At 40.0% G+C, this 20377-nt stretch overlaps 1 protein-coding gene across 13 annotated transcripts in view; it reads left to right on the forward strand.

Moving 5' to 3' along the window:
* Positions 1-2622: 2622 nt before the first annotated feature.
* RGS22 (regulator of G protein signaling 22) overlaps positions 2623-20377 on the forward strand; it is a 177600-nt gene continuing 159845 nt past the window's right edge. For 12 of the 13 annotated variants that reach the window (XM_086696049.1, XM_086696048.1, XM_086696047.1 and 9 more), the window contains exons 1-3: positions 2624-2745; positions 3226-3254; positions 19648-19710. In XM_086696049.1, the coding sequence (XP_086552175.1) occupies positions 2721-2745; positions 3226-3254; positions 19648-19710 (117 nt within the window). In that variant the 5' untranslated portion in view covers positions 2624-2720. Of the gene's footprint in view, positions 2746-3225; positions 3255-19647; positions 19711-20377 lie in introns of all 13 variants that reach the window. The other variant, XM_086696058.1, reaches the window with a different exon arrangement.

The raw sequence follows: 20377 nt of genomic DNA on the forward strand, positions 1-20377 counted from the left end.
TTGGGTTGTTTTTTAAATCTCATGAGATTATTTTTAGAAAGAAAGTCTACATAGCATGGTTGTAAAAGAGCAAGGCTTTGGAATCAGACCTGGATCAGCTTGCGGCTTGAACACTTTAAAGCTGTTTGTCTTTGAGCAAATTATCTCACCTCTGGAAGACTCAGTTTCCTAAACTGTTGGGAATAATACCAGTCTCTTACAGATATTGTTAGAGGCCCATAGTAAGTGTGCAATTAGTGTTAGCCACAGTTGATGATAAAACAACAATTGACCTCCCATTGGTGTGGTTATCTGAAACAGGGATAAACAAATCTTTTCTGTGAACAGGGCACAGTGCAGAATAACTACAATGCAGAGAAGATATTTCAACAAATATTTACAAAGTGGCAAGCACTCCATAGGGTGAGTTGGAGGTTGGGATTGGGGGTGAAATAAGATGTATCTCTTTCAATCCCCAGGAGTTTACTGTCTGCCTCTCTGTACAGATTATTTTAATATTAGTATGTTTTTGAGATACGAGTTTTTTTTTTTACCAAGGATACAGGAACAATAGGAGAGGCCAGTGAAAGGAATTCATGGGAAGGTACATTAGAGAAGATGACACTCAAGCTCACTATTGGAGAATGAGAAATTTTTGCTTGAAAAAGGCCAAAAGGCTTCCCTAGCAGCAAAAACAGCGCAGGCAAATGCCTAAGAAGCCTATTTATATGTCAGCTCTCAAACTCACATCTCCTACATTCCGGGCTTCTATATCAAGTGCAAGATCAAAATCTTCACTTGGATGGCTCATAGACTTCTTAAACTCTCCCTCACAACGTGGTCCACTCACAACTTTCCTCATCTCCAGTGGTGGCACCTCTATCCTTCTGTTTGTTCCTGCCAGAATCCTTGGAGTTACTCTCGACTACTTCCTTTGTTTCCTTCCCACAGTCAACTTGTCAGGAAATCCGCTTGGCTCTACCTTTAAAATACATGCAGGATCTGAGTTCTCAAACCTGTCACTGCTACCACCGTGGGTTGAGCCACCATCAGCCCCTGTCCGCTTCTACCTGTGCTCAGGTACGTTCTCTATACCGCCCCCAGAGTGATCCTTTTACATAAAAATGCGAGCATGATACTTCGCCTAAAACTTCTATGGTTTGCATTTTGACAGAATGAAAGCTGGGGTCCTTGCAAGGGCTGACAAAACCCTTCCATGATTTTTTGCCTCACACCTCCCTTTACCTTTCTATTTACTTATTCACCCTTGACTTCATTTGGCCCTCTGATTTTGGTTGGTCAAAGTAGTGGTTTACAGTTTTTTCTCTTTGCCTATGTACTACTGAAAAGGGAATAAATATAGCTAGGCAGGTGTTATGGTTCCTTGTTCTACAAGCATCCATTGTCTGACTCCTTGCTTGCTTAAGCATTCTCATACTTGTAGGACCCTGGCAGGCTTTGGATGTCCCCCATACGGCCTTAGGAGGCAAATGTGGAGCCACTGAAGGTTTAAATAGGTCATATTTGCATTTAGATTGCTTGGCTTTCAGCATGGGGAAGGGATTTAAGGGGAACTCCACTGGAAGCAAACAGTGGACAAGGGACAAGTTAGGAAGTTTTTACAACACTCCAAACGGGAGCCTGTGCTAAGGCAATTGTTGTTCATGGGAGTGGAGAGAAGACTCCGGATTCCAGAAATGCTTCAATGTAGACTTGGCTTAGTACGGGGTTTCTGGCTTGAGTCCCTTGGAAGATGAAGGTACCACTTAATGAACATGGGATTTACCTAGAAAGATGAAATTCAAAGATAATGAATATGGAAAATGTACATATCCTTGGAGGCATCCAAGGAAGCATCCAAGGAAGAGCTACCACTGAGTAATGTACAGCAAGGAATTGGATTTAGGGTTCTTAGGCTCAGAGGGAGCCTGAGGTGGAAATCTGGTTGGTTGGGAAACGTGAGTTGACGTGACTTTTCTAAAAATCTCCTCCCCCCTCTTCCTCCTAATCCTAATTAGAAGTACCGTTTTTCTTTTTTTCGAATTTCACTTTTAAACTCTCTGGAATACACACTATGGGCATACTCAGTTTATTGTCCTTGTCACAGCCTCCTCGGGTAATTTTTAAAGGTTAGATGATATCTTGAAAACGCAGCAGTCATAACCGACTGGAGCAAAAAATGTGGGGCAGATCTGGTTCCCAAAGCGCACGAATATGTGCACTTTCACAGCGAGGGTGAACTCCGGTGCCGTGTGTGGCTCTGCCCTCCTTCAGTATCAAGAAAACTCCTGGGGCCCGACTCCCCTTTCTGCCTCCTTTTCTCAGGACCAGCTCATCAGGGCCGCTCCCCCGCCCCCACTCGCCCGCGGGTCCCTTCTCACTAGGAGACACCAAATTTCCTGGACGGGGCGGCCGGGATTTTGCTCGAGGCACCAGGCCCGAGTCGCGGTCCCCACAGGAACGAGGCCCGGCGAGTTGGGACCCTGCGCGGGGTCCCCCAGCCCCTGGCGGCGGCGCCCGCCCCCTGCCCCGGAGGAGGACGGGCTGCGGCGGCCCGCATTGTCTCAGCTCCATAGCAACTCAGCCGCGGCGGGGGCCACGCGCGCCGCTCTGCGTCTGCGCCCGCTCTGCGTCGGCGTCCGCTCCCGTCCGGCTCCCTCTCCCGGGGAGAGACGGGCGCTGCCCGGCGGTGGCGCCCTGAGGGCCCCGCGCGGGCGCCGGGCGCGGGCATCGGCGGCGGCATGCCGGAGAAGCGGCTCACCGCGGGTAGGTGCGGCGGCGGGGACCACACACCCGCCTCCGGACTTGACCTCTCCTCGCCCGGGCGCCCCCCACCGTCCGCGCTTTAGAAAACCTGGCTCCACTGCGCCTCTCATGGCGTTTTATTACGAACTTCCTCACCCCCCCTCTAGCCCCGACCCCCGTTTGCATCGCCTCGTTCGCACCGTCTTATTTTGTCTTCCTTAATTCTCCGTTTTGCAGCTGGAATAATGGAAGCCTACAAGGTTAACTCCAGGGTCACAGTGAATTAGTGACCAAGCTGGATTCCAGAGGCCTTTCCTCCCCACTTCCACCTTGAATTCCAACTTAAAATTCAATCCATGTGCAAAGAATGAACAGAGGGCCAACATTTTACTGAGCTTGCCCACGTAGAAAGCAGGCCTAGGTGCCGTCTCAAATTATTTCATTTACTTTAAAAGGAAATCAGATTTGAGTGAGATAATGTCATATTTTATCTTGTTTCAGAGCCACCAGATATTACAGAAGAAGAATTTGTAAGTACCATTTAGAGGGCTATCTCCCCCTCGCCCCCGTGGCTCTTTAAAAAGAGCAAATCATAGATTGTAGAAAAAAGCTGTAGGTTTTCTTTTCTCCTTTTTGCCAGATGAATATAATAGAAGCTTTGGTTCGGCAACAATGGTGCTGAGTACAAGACCTTTTTACATTCTTTAACAGGTACATTTTTTAAAAAGAGGCCAATTGATTTTTATGGTGGGTGCTATTTATTGTTAAAGTTCTTTTACATAAATGACTTCATTTTATTTCTCTAAACTCTTTAATGACTCTGTGAGAGGAACGTTTTATCTCTGTGGTTTTACGGTGATGTGGTTGTGCAGTTGATTGATTGAAAACAAGTGGTCGGTTTAGAGTTATAATTACTTTAAAAATGTACTAAATGGGTGAGCCTGGGTGGCTCAGGTGGTTAAGCGTGGGACTCTTGGTTTCGACTTGGGTCATGATCTCACGGCTTCATGGGTTCAAGCCCCACATCAGACTCTGTTGTGGCAACACGGAGCCTGCTTGGGATTCTTACTCTCTCCTCTCTCTACCCCTCCCGCACTTGTGCTGTGTCTGTCTCTCTCAAAATAAATAAACTTAAAAAAAAAAATAAAAATATACTAAATGTTTTCAGGTCAGACTTCTGGTGAGTAGTAACAAGTACTTTGCTAAGTAGTACATTATTTACTTTGTCATTTAGGTGAGTGCTATATCTAGGATGGATTCTATTGTAATTCCTGTTGTGTATTTAAGGAACTTGCCCAAAGGTAAACAGAGAGAGGAGGTAGCAGTGCCTGTTTCCCACTAAGGTCTGAGTTTGATTCCAACAGCTCTAACCACTGAAGGGGCCAAGGATAGGCTGCTCCAAGATGGGGCACTTTGGCGTGAAGATTATTTTGGGTTAAAAAGTAGTTGAAACCCAGCAGATTCAAGAAAAGCTCCTAACCTCTCCCACAACAGCCTAAAAAGAATTTAGGTAGAGGACCTGCACCAGGAAGGGAACCATCACCACAAAGAACTACGTTATGATATCAACAAGGTGTGGTAGACAGGGAGGAACCTAGCAAGGCCTGTTTGATCAAAGTCCTCTACGTCCCATGGTTTCCAAGTGTCCCCAGGACACATTTGTTTACCAAACATTTACTCCTTTTCATTTACCTGTGAATTACATTTTTTCCCTTTGAAGTCCCAGACCCGTGCCCCCTTCTTAGTTCAGAATGACCTATATGCCTCATTTTGCCTGTCTTTGGAATTTTCACATCTTGGTGAATTCCCCATATGTACACTGTTGAATCTGATCTTCTGTTAGTCTGTCCCATGTAAATTTAATTCTCAGTCTAGCTGGAAGACCATGAAGGGCAGAGAAAAATTTTTCCTTCTCTTCACCATTTCTCGATGTTATTTGCTTATGTCCTCCGGTACTTATTTCTCTTCTTGGACAAGCATCTTATTTGCTTTTGGCTTTTTATTCAACAGACACCGGTGCTTCTATATCCACCGTGCAGTGCTAGATGCTGAAGATAAGTCTCAAAAAGCTTAGGCTAAGCTTAGGGCTTAGGCTATATCTGCTAGCACCTTCCATTTTCACCCTTCCACACCGTTGGTCCACTTCCGAGAGAGACAGACAGACAGACAGACATCAGGATAGAGGCACAAAAAGCATGTCAGCAACTCCATCCATCTTCTCGTTGCCTTGGCGTAACCCTGTGTTGTAGCAGATTTCTTTAAGCTGCTTCCAGAACTATTCTACATTTCAGCAGGAGGTCAGCATTTCTCGAGCCAATCATTCTTTCTTTCTTTTCTTTTCTTTTCTTTCTTTCTTTCTTTCTTTCTTTCTTTCTTTCTTTCTTTTATTTTTTGGGCATTTTTTCATATTCTTTTTTTTAAAGTTTATTTATTTATTTTGATAGAGCCAGGGAGGGGCAGAGAGAGAGAGGGAGAGAGAATCCCAAGCAGGCTCTGCGCTGTCAGCATGGAGCCTGACGCGGGCTTCAACTCATGCACTGTGAGATCATGACCTGAGCTGAAATCAAGAGTCTGATGCTTAATTGACTGAGTCACCGAGGCGCCCCTGGAGCCAATCTTTTCCATACAATTCCAGCATCAGGTCTCCGAGGGGCACTCAGCAGCATTGCACTTAACCATTTGAGCAGGCTGCTGACCTTTTCAGGTCTTTGCAGCCGTTTGGGAACTCTTAAGAGAAGGCTTTATTAGCTACCCCTTTTTTCTCTTGGTGTCTGTGTTACCACCATCTCCCGGTTCTCCCATCTGTCATGTCGACGTTCCCATTTCTGGCTTCTCTTTCTTTGCCCACGAAAGCGTTGACCTTCTTCGGGATTCTGATCCACAGGCTCTCTCTGGAGGACCTCTTCTTCTTCTATAGTTTTAGCCACCCTTATTTCACCGGGCTTCCAGATCTATACATCTCCAGCCTAGGCACCATTTCTGATTCCAGAACTCAATATCTGTTGGGTCATCAGGCACCTTCATCATCTGGATGTCCCTGTTTCACCTCCACAGTCACATTCCACACATATTTACCTCTGTTTTTCTTTTTCTTTTTTTTACATTTTATTTATTTTTGAGAGGGAGAGAGAGAGAGAGCGCGCGCACACCAAGTGGGGGAGGGGCAGAGAGAGGGAGACACAGAATCCGAAGCAGGCTCCTGGCTCTGAGCTGTCAGCACAGAGCCTGATGCGGGGCTTGAACCCACGAACCATGAGATCATGACCTGAGCCGACGTCAGTTGCTTAACCGACTGAGCCACCCAGGTGCCCCTTTACCTCTGTTTTTCAAGAGTGTGGTCAGGTGAACTTACCTCTCTGCTCCCCTGTGCCCCATGCTGTTTTTCTTCCTCTTTTTCTTGTTTTGGTGAATGGTACCACTGGCCATTCAGTCATCCAAGCCAGAACCTTTCTTCCCCTTTCTTCACCTCCTGCCTGCAATCATTTACCAAGTTCCTTTCATAGCCAGATATTTTTCTCCATCCTCACAGCTACTGTCTTATTTCAGGCCCTCATCCCTGGGCCTGGACTTTGGCAGTTGTCCTAACTGATATCACTGCCTCCAATAGTCCTTCTGTCGACTCCAATTTTTCTTGGCCTGAAGCTTAAAGTGCAAACTCCTGAGCATTGACTGTGCTGGATGATATTTCTTTGCTCTGTCTACCTTTACATTTTCCTTCTCCCATCCCTCCTACCCTGGCTGAAAGATTGTTATGAACTCTAAAAAAAATTACCGTATTACTTAATGACTCAGCTCTTTTATGAATCCTACTGTTTATTGAATGCTGACTACGTAGTATTTAACCTCAAAACAACTCCATTGGGTGGTTATTATCACCCACATTTCACAGGCGAGGAAGTTCAAGTCCACAGTGCTAACCAACTTGGCCTGAGGCCACACATCTAATAACTGGCAGAGCCAGAATGTCAAACACCTCCCTTTGGCACTCACAGTATTTTCTATATTACATGTGAATGTCAGGCAATGTGTCCCTATATAACTTTTCAGCCTTCACACTACTTTCTGTGTGGTAGATAATGTCATACTCTTTGGGGGATTATAGAGTACGTCCACATACCTTCTGCCCCGGCCAAACTGCCCTTCTTGCCTTTGCTGCGGAGTTCTGTCTTGGTTACCCTCCCCCTCTCTTTCCCAGTCTTGCACACCCTTCAGGGTCCAGTTCATCTCCTCTGTGAAACCTGTCCAACCTCAGATCATTTGGACTGCCTTTGAACTCTGTGCAGCTCGTGGTAGGGACCAGTTTGTGACCAGCTCCCCAAATTCATGTGCTCACCAAGCATTATCTGTAGGTGAAATAATTCACACCTTGTACATGCATTTACCTCTGTTTTTTCAAAAGTGTGAAAATATTTTTTCTTTTATTATTAATTTTAAATTGTTAATTTTAAAAATATTAAAATATTTTTTTCTCATTATTATTTATAGAAAGATAATGTGACAGAGCTCTCTAGGTCCCCTAAATCGATTCTACCCTCTTCCACAGTATATAAGAGATACACTGCTCTCCATTTTAGACTACATTTTCTAGTGTTCCTTACAGCTAAATGTGGTTATGTAACCAAATTGTGGTCAATGGAGTGTAAGCAGAAGTGTCGGGTCCTAATTCTGGAAAGCTGAGGTTTATAGAGATTAAATAACTCACCCCTAGGTCACACAGCTAGTACCTGGTCAAGCCATGGTTAGAATCTGAGTCACTCTGACTCTAACACTCACATAATGTCTTTCCTGCTGGCTGGAATGAGGATGTGATGCTGGAGCTGAAGCAGTCAGCTGGGATCATGAGTTTGAAGTGGTGTCCGGAGGACAGCAGATCCTCCATCATACGATCATAGGGACCTGAGCACCTGCTGTTTGAGAAGGCCAGTCCTGAACTGCTTTTGATTATATGAGAGAAATCAACTTGTATCATAAAGAGTGTTATTTCGTTTTTCCATTATTTAAAAAAAATTTTTTTTAATGTTTTTATTTATTTTTGAGGCAGAGAGAGACAGAGCATGAGCAGGGGAGGAGCAGAGAGAGAGCAGGAGACACAGACTGGGAAGCAGGCTTCAGGCTCTGAGCCATCAGCACAGAGCCCGACATGGGGCTCGAACTCACACACCTTGAGATCGTGACCTGAGCTGAAGTCGGACGCTTAACCGACTGAACCACCCAGGCGCCCCTTGTTTTTCCATTATTGACAGACGAGTCTATACTACTATAAAGTGCTCCTATATTCACAGGAACTTTTTTCGTACTGTATTTTCTCCGTCAGTGCTGTAAAAAGTACAGTGCTGTTGTGGATATCTGTAAAATACGTTAACTCTTACATGAGATCTTCAGCCTCAAAGGACAGAATAACTCTGTTAGGATAAATCATTTGTGGTCAGGGACACATTGCCTGACATTCATATGTAAAATTTGCAATTTCGTAGCAAAACTGGCAACTATTACAGGGCTGGTACTATGTCTCAGTACATCTTCACGTTCCCTAGAGTGTGTAGTACGATGTCCAGAATATACTATTAGGTGATTAATAAATTTTGGTTGATGGATATCTTCATACGTGATAATTAGTGTGATTTGTTTCACTTATTTTAATTTAATTTTATTATTTTTTTACTTAAAAACTTTTTAGAGTGTAGTTGACACACGATGTCATATTAGTCTCAGGTGTACGACATGATGATTCAGGTTCTTTATACGTTATGCTATACTTCACTTTTTTTTTTTGAAAAGTTTCATTTAATATATACTCTATAATTCTTTTTTTTATGTTTATTTATTTTGAGAGAGGGAGGGAGAGAGAGAATCCCAAGCAGTCTCCACACTGTCAGTGCAGAGCCCAACACGGGACTCCGATTCACAAAACCATGAGATCATGACCTGAGCCAAAAATCAAGAGTCAGATGCTTAACCGACTGAGCACCCACTAGCCCCTATATTCTATATTTCTTAAACACCTCTCTGGTGGCATTTTTCTACTTTAGTATTTTTGTTAACTTTGTATTTGTTTGATTTTTGGTACTTCTGTTAGGGAAAATATATACACAAGAAATTTAATACACTATATATTCTCCTTAGTTCCTCTGGGAGTATATTTTTAACTAAGCAATGTATGAATATTGTTATAAATACTTCAAATAATGAAAGTGATAAAGTGAATGCTTCTTTTCATCCCTTCCCTTAATCCAAACCTCTCTCATTTTTATATTCCCTAAAAACTGAAATATAAATCTGTCACAGCAAGAAAAGTAGAGTTCAGACTGCTTTATGTTACATTGGGATTTGATTATGTGTTAGGTATACATTGAGGAAAGTTTAAAGTGAGAGTGACTCCTAAATTATTTTTAGCTTTAAAATAGAAAATAAATTCATATTAAAGACTTAATTATTTGACTCTTAAATCCAAAATAATCATATTTTTTTCTTGTGCCCCTAAAACTGTTTGAAACTATGCAGGCGGGCATGTCACAACTCAAAACAGTCTTTGTAGAGTAAAAATTTTGTAGTTCAATGATTTCTTTTTTTTTTTTAAGATTTTCTGATATATAAAGCCCACAGTTTCATTAATTTTAAAAGCAGATGCCATTTAAAAAAAAAAAAAGAAAAGCAGATCCCTTTATTTTTACCATCAAAACAAGAGGGACTGTACCTTCAAGCAGTATTTACGGTATTTAACTTATTAAGAAGGATATTCATTTTTTGCTAATCTTTTGCTCGTTCAGCTTCATATTATGCTGTCTGTATAGGTTGAGTGAAATTAAAGTCCACACAGAGGTGGCATTATATGGAAATGGTGGAGGGCAGGAGCAGGTAGACATAGGCACCATTCCTTTCCCTCGGTTCCCTCTCTCTTAAGAGCGTGCACCACAAGTGTTTCCAAGAAGTCATTTGGAAACAGACAGGTCCTGCAGGTCCTTTGGAAAGTGTTAGTCTGTTTGGAATTCTTCCATCTCAATGGAGTCCAGTTCGCTGGTTGGAATCGAATTTCTGATGCTTTCTGGAACTGCAGAAACTGCATTAGAAGTTCCACCAATAAGTTAGTGACCAAGCATATTGTTAAGCAACTCCTTGCACTTACAGCTTTATTAGGCACTACTGGGGACACACATTGTCCACTAGTATTCTCAAAAGTGGTATAGTTTCTGATTGGAGAGATGACCTTTAATGTGAAACAGTAAGAGGATAAGCAGCTTATGTTTAAGTGTGAATTTTGAGGTTTGAATCAAAAGTGCATTAGGACTTAGGGAAACTTTTTACCCATGGGTAAGGTGTGGGATGGGAGAAGAGGTGATACATTTTTAAAAATTATTTTTGAGAGAGCACAAGCAGGGGAGGGACAGAGAGAGAGGGAGAGAGAGAATCCCAGGCTGACAGCATGAAGCCCAATGCAGGGCTTCGGCTGATGGACTGTGAGATCATGGCCTGAGCTGAAATTAAGAGTCAGGCACTTAACCCACTGAGCCACCTAGGCACCCTGAGGTTCTCTCTTTTAAATTAGAATATCAGGTTGTAAGGACCTTTGTACAGGGAGAAAGCCTTAGGGTATTTGGCCAAATGAACTGACTGAAGCCAAGTAGGTATGATTAGAGATGAAATTGGATAAAAGGGAATTGAGAGCTTCCTTTATCTTCCCCAGATCTTTGAGAATTTCTTCCAGTAGAGAGAGTGAGAACAGAAATCTGTTGCTGGGTAGATGCTGATTGAAATTTGTGATGGTAACTCTTAGGAATGAAAGGAGGAGGGTCCATACTTCTGGTCTTTATTGCATGAGACACCCTTATTTTCTGCCTCCTTCATACACTACATTCATAATACAGTACAATTTTGTGAACCAGATGGGTCTGAGAAATACACCACGAGTTCTTAAATTTCCCCAAATGCTTTGATGGTAAGCAGGGTGCACTTTCAATAAGCCACCTTGTGGAGTGTGTTTCTCCTTGTGTTCTCCTTATCTGACTCTTTTCCTCCTGTTGTAATATCTCTCCTTTTTATTTTAGTGATATTGTTTTACTAGAGTCTTTATTAGGCTACCAGTCTTTTCAGCTTTCATATCCTTAATGTAATCATTCAAGCATTCATTCAACAAAAATGTTGTAATTATCTATTATCTAAAAGCATTGGGAATCGAAAAAGTGAATAAAAAAGAACCTTTTTCTTCCAGAAGTTCACAATCCAGTGGGTGGGACGTGTAAACAGACAGTTTTAGTGTGAAGTGTTAAAGGTTGTGATAGGGGAAAATAGTGACCACTACTCTAGACTTTGGGGAAGAAAAAGGGTAGGCAGGAGAATAAGGCAAAAAAAAATTTTTTTTTTCTAGGTAGAATAATCAGCATGTGCAAAGGTGTAGAACTGTAAAAAAAATTGCTATGACTGAAGCATGGTGGTATGAGTTGAAGCTGGACAGCTGGGCAGTAGCCAAATTGCATTCATTATAAACTCTTTTTGTGATAGAAAAGGGTTGGGCGTTGGGGGGCAGGTAGATCTCTTGTATTAATTGAAATGTGATTAGAAAGACTGATTCATAGTGTGGTGTGGGTAAGGAGGGGTAGGGAAGATAAGGTTTGGCATGTTACGGACAGCAGGGTGAAGCAGAGGTCCTAGGTCTGACCCTTAGTGGATGGGATCCCAGGGTAGTGGTCAGAAGATGATCACATGTCCAGGGGCTTATTCTAGAGGTGGTGATAGTGATTTGGGATCTGTCATTTAGTACACAGGAGGCTAAGAAGGCTGATCATCCATAAGGTGCCAAGAACCTTGATATTGTTTCCTTGTACGTAAGTCCCCCCTCCATTTTATTATGAAAAACTTTAAACATATGAGAAAGTTGCAAGACTTGTATAGTGAACACCTATATACTCACCACTAAGATTTCACAGTTATTAACGTTTTGCTACATTTGGTTTTATGTGTTTCTATCCTGTCCACCATGCCATCTATCCATCAATCCACTTTTAAAATATGTTTCAAAGTAAGTTGCAGGTATCCACATGATACATATCAACCCTAAACATTTCTAAGCAGGAATTTCTAAGCATGAATATCATAAACTACTGTTTTGTATTAGTTTGTGGGGTTCTTTTGTTGATGTAAAATTTACGCACAATGAAATAGAAAAAATTTTAAGAGGTGGGGTGCCTGGGTGACTCAGTCGGTTGAGCGGCCAACTTCGGCTCAGGTCATGATCTTGCGGTTTGTGAGTTCAAGCCCTGTGTTGGGCTCTGTGTGGACCTCGGAGCCTGGAGCCTGCTTTGGATTCATGTCTCCTTCTCTCTCTGCCCATCCCCTGCCTGTGCTCTCTCAAAAATAAATAAATGTAAAAAAGGTTTTTAAAAAAAATTTTTTAAGGGTACCATTTGATGAATTTTGACAAGTGTATCCAACGATGTAATCCAAACATTCATTAATATATAGAACATCTCTATAATCTTAGAAAGTCTCTTCAAGCCTCTTCCTAATTTCTTTTGCCTCCACTCCCCTAAGACAACTACTGTCCTATGTTTCACCATAGATTAGTAGCATAGATTATAGATTTTACTTAGATTTAACTTCATATAAATAGAATCATACAGTTAGTTTTCTTTTGTGCAAGTCTTTTGCTCAGCATAATGTTATTAAGATTCATCCATGTTGTTGAGTGATTCTGGTGTGTGCATACCTTTTATTGTGGTAAAACATAAAATTTAATTTACCTGCCATTTTGAAGTGTACAATTCAGTGGCATCGAGCACATTCACACTGTGGTACAGTATGCCCCACTATCCACGTCCACAAGTTTTTCATCTTCCCAAACTGAAACTCTGTACTCATTAGACAGTAACTTCCCATTACCCCTCCTATAACTCCTGGTTACCATTATTCTACTTTCTGTCTTTACAGGTTTGACTATTCTAGGTACCTCATATAAGTGGAATCATACAGTATTTGCCCTTTCGTGTCTGGCTTGTTTTACTTAGCATAACATTTTCAGGGGTCATCCATGTTGTTGTATGTATCAGAATTGCATTCCTTTTTTTTTTTTTTTTTTTTTTTGAGAGAGAGGGCGCAAGTGAGAGAGGACCAGAGAGAGAGAGAGAAAGAGAATCTCTTGAGAGGCAGAGAGAGAGAGAAGTGGGGCTCAGCTGGGGCTCGTGTTTTATATGAAGTGGGGCTCGAGCTCACCTGATGCAGGGCTCATGTTCACCCGATATAGGGCTCAAACTTACCTGATGTGGGACTCTAACTGATGAATTGTGAGATCATGACCTGAGCCGAAGTCAGATGCTTAACAACTGAGCCGGCCAGGTGCCCTGGAATTTCATTCCTTTTTAAGGCTGAGTAATATTTCATGTGTGTATTTACCATATTTTGTTTATTCTTTCATATGTCAATGGGCATTTGAGTTATTTCCACCTTTTGGCTATTTTGAATAATGCTGCTTTGAACATGGGTGTAGAAAATTCTGTTTGGGTCCCTGCTTTTCAGTTCTTTAGGGCCTATACCCAGAAGGGGAATTGCTGGGTCATATGGTAATTATATGTTTTACTTTTTTGATGAACTGCCATTTTGTGTTCCACGGCAGCTGCACCATTTCACATTCTCACCAGCAATGTACAAGAGTTCCAATTTCTCCACATCCTCACCAATACTTGTTATTTTCCTTTTTTTTTTTTTAAATGTGAAGTGATATCTCATTGTGGTTTTGCCTTTCATTTCTTTTATTGCTATTGATGTTGAGCATCCTTTCACATGCTTTTTCACTATTTGAATGTCTTCTTTTTTTTTAATGTTTATTATTTTTGAGAGAGAGAGACAGAGACAGAGGGCAAGCAGGAGAGGGGCAGAGAGAGAGGGAGACACAGAATCTGAAGCAGGCTCCAGGCTCTGAGCTGTCAGCACAAAGCCTGATGCGGGGCTCAAACTCACACACTGTGAGATCATGACCTGAGCTGAAGTCGGCCACTTAACTGACTGAGCCACCCAGGCGCTCCTGAATGTCTTCTTTATAGAAATGTCTATTCAAGACCTTTGCCCATATGAAAGATTTTGGTTGTTTATCTTTTTCTTGCTTATCATGTATATGATTTGCAAACATTTTCTCGCATTCTGTAGGTTTTTTCACTTTCTTTTTTTTTTTCAATATATGAAATTTATTGTCAAATTGGTTTCCATACAACACCCAGTGCTCATCCCAAAAGGTGCCCTCCTCAATACCCATCACCCACCCTCCCCTCCCTCCCACCCCCCATCAACCCTCAGTTTGTTCTCAGTGGTTTTTTCACTTTCTTAAGAGAAGGTTTTGATGCATAAAATTAAAAAATTTTTATAAAATCCCAATTTATTTTTTCTTTTGTTGCTCATGCTTTTGGTGTAATATCTAAGAATCTAGGCAAATACAAGCTCTTGAAGATTTATCCTTATTTTTTTGTAAATATTTTGTAGTTTTAACTCTTATGTTTGGGTCTTTCATCCATTTTGAGTTAATTTTTGTGTATGGTTATAAGGTCAGGGTCCAATGTCAAGGTCAGGGTCCAACGTCATTAAGTTTTCTTAGCACCATTTGTTGAAAAAGAATGTCCTTTCCTCACTGACTGGTCTTAGTATCCTTGTTGAAAATCATTTGATCATGTATGAGAGAATTTATTTATGGACATTATTCTATTCCAGTAGTCTGTAAGTCTGTCTTTATGCCATACTGTTTTGATTACTTTAGTTTTATAGTAAGCTTTGAAATCAGGATATAGGAGTCCTCCAACTTGGTTCTTTTTCAAGGTGGTTTTGGCTATTTAAGGTCCCTTGAAATTCCATATGAGTTTTAGAATGAGTTTTTCTTCCTTTTTTTAAATCTTTATTATTTTTTAAATGTTTATCCACTTATTTTGAGAGAGACAGAGAGAAAGAGAGTGAGAGAGAGACATGGGAGGGGCGGGGGGTGGGGACAGAGAGAATCCCAAGCAGGCCCCACACTGTCAGCACAGAGTCCAATGTGGAGCTTGAACCTACAAACCATGAGATCATGACCTGAGCCAAAACCAAGAGTCAGACGTTTAACTGACTGAGCCACCCAGCCACCCCTAGGATGGGTTTTTCTATTTATGCAAAAAAATAAATAAATAAATAAAAATAATGTTATTGGGATTTTGTGGAGATTGTATTAAATCTGTAGATTGCTTTGGGTGGATTGTCATTTTAACAATATTGCTTCCAATTCATGAACATGGTATGTCTTTCCATGTACTTATATCTTCTCTAACTTCTTTTCAGTAAATTCTTTGTAAATGGAATTATTTTCTTAATTTCCTTTTTGGATGTAGGTAACTTTTTAATATCAAGTTTTATAGTTGAAATGACTGTATGCAATTACTAATGAAGACTTTTTAATGGTGATCCCTTATAATTCTTGAATAGTCTCTATTGGTAAAAAACTGTGTCACCCAATAAGAGTTAAAAATTTTTAGACAATTTTTGTAACCATTTAAAATTGCAGGAGTTGAGATTAACATTTAATAGTTCTTTTTTTCATGACAAACACAAAGTTAATATTTCTTAGGATAAAGAAATAGATTTAGAAATCAATAAAATGTGGGGTGCCTAGGTGGCTCAGTCATTTATGCATCTGACTTCAGCTCAGGTCATGATCTCACAGGTTTGTGAGTTCAAGCCCCAAGTCAGGCTCTGTGTTAACAACTCAGAGCCTGGAGCCTGCTTCGGATTCTGTGCCTCCTTCTCTCTCTGCCCCTCCCCTGCTTTCACTCTCTCTCTCTCTCAAAACTAAATAAAAAGAAAAAGAAAAAGAAACAAATCAATAAAATGTTTCATATCAAATATTTCAAAGTAATGATGAAAGTCTGTGTTGTAGGATATGCATACGTTTTTTGACTGATCACCTTATATCTAGCTTGGATACTACTACAGGCATACATCAGTTACCAGTGGACAGAAATATCTGATATATGTGAAGGCAGAGATTTGGAGCTGTCATCTGTAGCCTTCCAGGATCTCCCTTCCCCCTTTCCTCCAAGCTGTCAGCACCTTTGTCTTGTGCTGTTTTCTTGGACATCTAAAACAAACTCTTCTGGGAGCTCCATGGGACAGTGTATGCTCTGCACATAGCTAATAAATCTATGTCCAGGGGCTTGAGCAACTCGTTGGCTTTGCTCAGTGTCTTACAGAGGAGCAGTGGTTGTGGAATGTGACTCATAAATCACTTTATCCAGGGGAGGAAGATGGACATGAGGAGTACCAAACAAGGTTGCTCACAACCTTGAGTCACCATCCTGGGAGCCCCAGCCATCCTTGGCTGTGCCTGGTTGCTTTGAAGGCTGAAGAGGTCCACTTTCATTTGACCCGTTGAACTCCATTGTCTTCCCCTAGTGAGAAGCTCTGGTCTAGTGATTGGCTTGTTTGGAAAGGAGAAAAGAAAGATAATGTGTAATTTAGGAAGAAACAATAAAAATAGGTGCATCCTGATGGCTGTAATTTTTGAAATACGGTCTTATTCACTGACTGATGATAGCATTCCTAATCTAAGGTGTGTCAGTATAGGATTCAGCATTGGATATTAGATGAATAGCTTTGGTGTAATGTGTGAATGGCTTGAAATGAAGTTGGAAACATGGATTATTTTTCTACTTCTGCCATTAGCTAACCGTGATCACTTTTACTGTGTTTTGATTTCCACGTTGCTTTGCTCATGCATTTCTCTCTGTGCTTCGCATTGTTGCTTCTCATTTATGTATTTCTAATTATAGAATTGAAGTTACTTCAAATGCCATTTTCTCCACTTGAGTCTCTTCTAATTCCTCCTACCAGATAATATCTCCTTCTTTTGAGAGGAAACATTTAATACTATAATTTTCTTTTGACATGTATCATATTCTTTGGTGGACTATGGTTTATGTCTATGTATATCTTACTTCGTCTTCCTTGTTTACAAGGTCTTCTTTGTATATCTTGCCTGTTTTAGAGTGGTGAACTAATTGTAGTTTATCTGATTTGAGGGCTCAGCAAAATAAATTCTTAAGCAAAAAATTTTTTGTCTACCATAATTAGCCAGCACATATAAACTATTTTGCTTAACCCTCTTTCAGGAAGAAATTTGAGAAGTCTGGACTAAAAACGGAAAAGCTGACTTCACTTTCACAGATGGCACACCTGTAATACATGAAAAAACAGGTTTCAAGTGTGTATTCAATTCTGAAAAAATGTTCCTACCTTCCATTGCATCATTCAGCAGAGAATCTGTGCTGCAAAGTTTGCAGTCAGGTTCATGGAATGATGTAATGGAGGAATTGATTGTAACTCAGTTTTCTTCTTGATTGTGCCATTAATAACCATCACCAGTTTATTGGTTATTTGGAATATATTAATCCCAAGCATGGCGACTTAGTTCATTTTAATACAGCCGTGTGACTAGATTGTGGAAACTTACAAAGAGTAAGTTTCTTTAGATCAAGGCCTTTTTTAAATGAAGCGTTTTGAGAATAAAGTGTTTATGACGATCCTTAATAAATAAGGATAGATAAATAATACGTAAAGGGTTTCATAAAGATCCTCATTGGCTCACTGATATGACAAATTATCTGAACATGTTGGACTAGAAGCTTCAGTGGGAAGATACGCTCATTTATTTAGAGACGTGCAGGCCTTCCCATTGAAGTGCAACAGAACTGAGTCGGCACTTGGAGGCGATGCTTATTTCCCTTGCAGAACTCCCCTGGTAGCAGCAGAAGTGCTGATATTTCATATGGGGAGAAAGCAAGATACAGCTTCAGAAAAGAAATACAGATTTTGATGTTTGTGAATACTTGGAGTTTCTATGGTTGGAAATGCAAACCTGAGGATGTGACTGAACGCCAGAGAAATGCCCTATCAGTGTGGTTCAGTTTCAGGGCACCTGAGGTTGCTGGAAGCAAACTGTTCACCAGGTAGGGCAGTGCTACTTGATGAGGGTTTGTCTACCAGAGCTGCCTGAAACTCTCATCAGTCCTTGTTGAGATGAGTTCAGAAGTCGAGAGCAAACATGTAAAAACTTTATGGTATGTTGACAGAGTCTGTTTGTATCTACTGAATTTAGTAATAAACCATTGGGCTTTTGTATTATGTGTATCTTTTATTTCATTTTCTAGTAATTCATTCTTATTGTATTTTATAGGTTATTTGTCTGAAACTTAGGGAACACACAAAACAAAACAGTTACTTCATCATAGATAGTTTGGAACTCATTGAGTTACAATCTCTGAGAAGGGTGAGGCAACTGGAAATGAATATATGAGTCTGAGGATTATCTAGAAATTTATGGCCATGTGACTGGCCATATTCTAGCAATATTTAGGTGCACCTGACTCTGTGAAATGCACATTCTGTTTGATAGGTAAAATTTAAAAATAAGGTGCTATTTTAGAAAAATTAGTAAGGGACAGTACTCCCTTACTGTTATTAATTAAAATACTCATGCTTCCCATCTGAGGATTTTTGATCATGAGCCCAGTAGTACAAAATTTGGCCATCCTTACTGTGGGACAGTGCCCTCCATCTAGGAGATCCTAAAAATATTTATTAAATTCAGTTGATTTCTCTTAAGACTTAGCAGAAAGTAGATAGTTCACTAAATAAAGTCCAGAAAATTAAAGTAACTTTGAAAGGTAAAATTTGAAAGCTTATTAGCTGTATATCACCTCTACCAGCCTTGCTCTGCTTTGTTAAATCTTCGCCAGTCAGAACTTTGAGAATATATTATTGAGGTACCACTATGAACGTAGATGGTTTATGAGATTCTAAGTGTGTTGTTGTTTTAATCAGTTGAGATTTTTAGTAAGCTAAATCCTTAGTTTTAAAGTTCAGATTTTTAGTACGTTCCTTGATGTAAATCCTGTAAGTGGTTATTTATAACTCTATACTAATTGTACTACAAATACTTAGAGAAATTACCCTGCAAAATCTATTTTCCAAGTCAATATTCTAGAGTATCTTCCTTACACTGCAACACTATACTTCAACAAATTTTAAAAATTGGCCAATATAAGAAGAAAATAATCAGCCATATGGAAATAATAGCATTGTGTCATATTGTCAACTTTCATGTTAGATTTGCAAAGTGGAAATATAATTATGAATAACAAAATAAACACATGTACTGTATAGCAGAGTATGCCATGATATGCTTTTGACACAATGGAAACAATTGCTAATAAAATAAGGTGTTTTATTTGGAAGAGAAAATTTGTTCTTGGCAGGGGCTTTCCAATTTTGCCAGTTTTAAAAGTGGCTATGTTGGTGGGTGAGATAGTTATGGAAAAAATATATACAATCTTTATGCTTAGAACACATGCATTGTCAAAGTTTCTTCATGCAAATTACTAACTGTCAGATTACTAAAGCTGTCTCATTCTGGGGAGGAGGCAGTAGAATATTTTCTTTACTTAGTTTATCACTTCCATTAGGCAATTTAAGAAATTTACATTCTGAATTTCATTTTAACTTCAAACACGGTTCTGTCTTTATTGATTCTGCCATTATTGTAATAAAATATATTTAATATAATAATATAAATAAATATCATATACATAAGTGTATAAAAATACGTCTGTAGGAAATTTACCTTGTGTTGAGTTTTGTACTATATTTCATTTAAGTGCTGTGCTATATTTTTCATGTGTTCTGTTTTCCAGCTAGGCATACTGACAAAATCTTTTAAGAGTGTGCTCCATTCTGTTTTCTTCTTTCTTTCCTCCAGAGATTGTAGCACTGTGTTCTATGTATAGTGAGCACTTGCTGTTGACAGACTGAAAAAGATCTGAGGATCTACATTATAATCTTTTGATAAGCAGAATTAGAGAATAATATTGGCCAGTTTTAAAACATCTCAGTATAAGCATACTATTGTGTTTTATATTTTTTCAGGAAGATTCTTTGGCAACAGATGATTTCCTTGTGGACTACTTTAATGAATTCCTAAGCCTTCCAGTGAGTATATTCTTATGTTCTATGGAATATATTATCAAAGCAAAATATTGTAATCACTGGATTATTTTATAAGGTAGCTTTATGAAGGATAATCTCTTTCAGAATTATTAATGAAAAGTAAAGTTTGTATCTTTTTATGGAGTTAATCATTTGGGTTTGAATCATATTTGGAAATTACTGAAGAAAGCTGCATCAGTTGTACAACAATAAGAGTGAATGAATGAATGAATGAATGAATAAGAAAGCTGGAATTTTTAAAACAATTTTTAAATGTGTATCCATTTTTGAGAGACAGAGAGAGACAGATCATGAGCTGGGGAGGGGCAGAGAGAGAGGGAGACATAGAATCTGAAGCAGGCTTCAGGCTCTGAGCTGTCAGCACAGAGCCTGATGTGGGGCTCGAATTCACAGACTGTGAGAACATGACCTGAGCTAAAGTCGGATGCTTAACCAACTGAGCCACACAGGCACCCTGAAAGCTGGAATTTTTCTAGCCATTAAAAGTATTTTGTACAAAAAATAATAATAAAAATACTAAATGTGGATAAACTAGAAAAGAAGTATTCTGTACAAAATCTGATGCTATTGTATTTGGCACTGTTTCAGGCTTTGAACAGAGGTGATAAAGACAAAATATCAAAAAAAAACTGTATTTCTTGACTCTAGG

Source organism: Puma concolor, chromosome F2 (assembly GCF_028749965.1).
Source record: "Puma concolor isolate L17-30 chromosome F2, mPumCon1.1.hap2, whole genome shotgun sequence".
Classification (NCBI taxonomy): domain Eukaryota; kingdom Metazoa; phylum Chordata; class Mammalia; order Carnivora; family Felidae; genus Puma; species Puma concolor.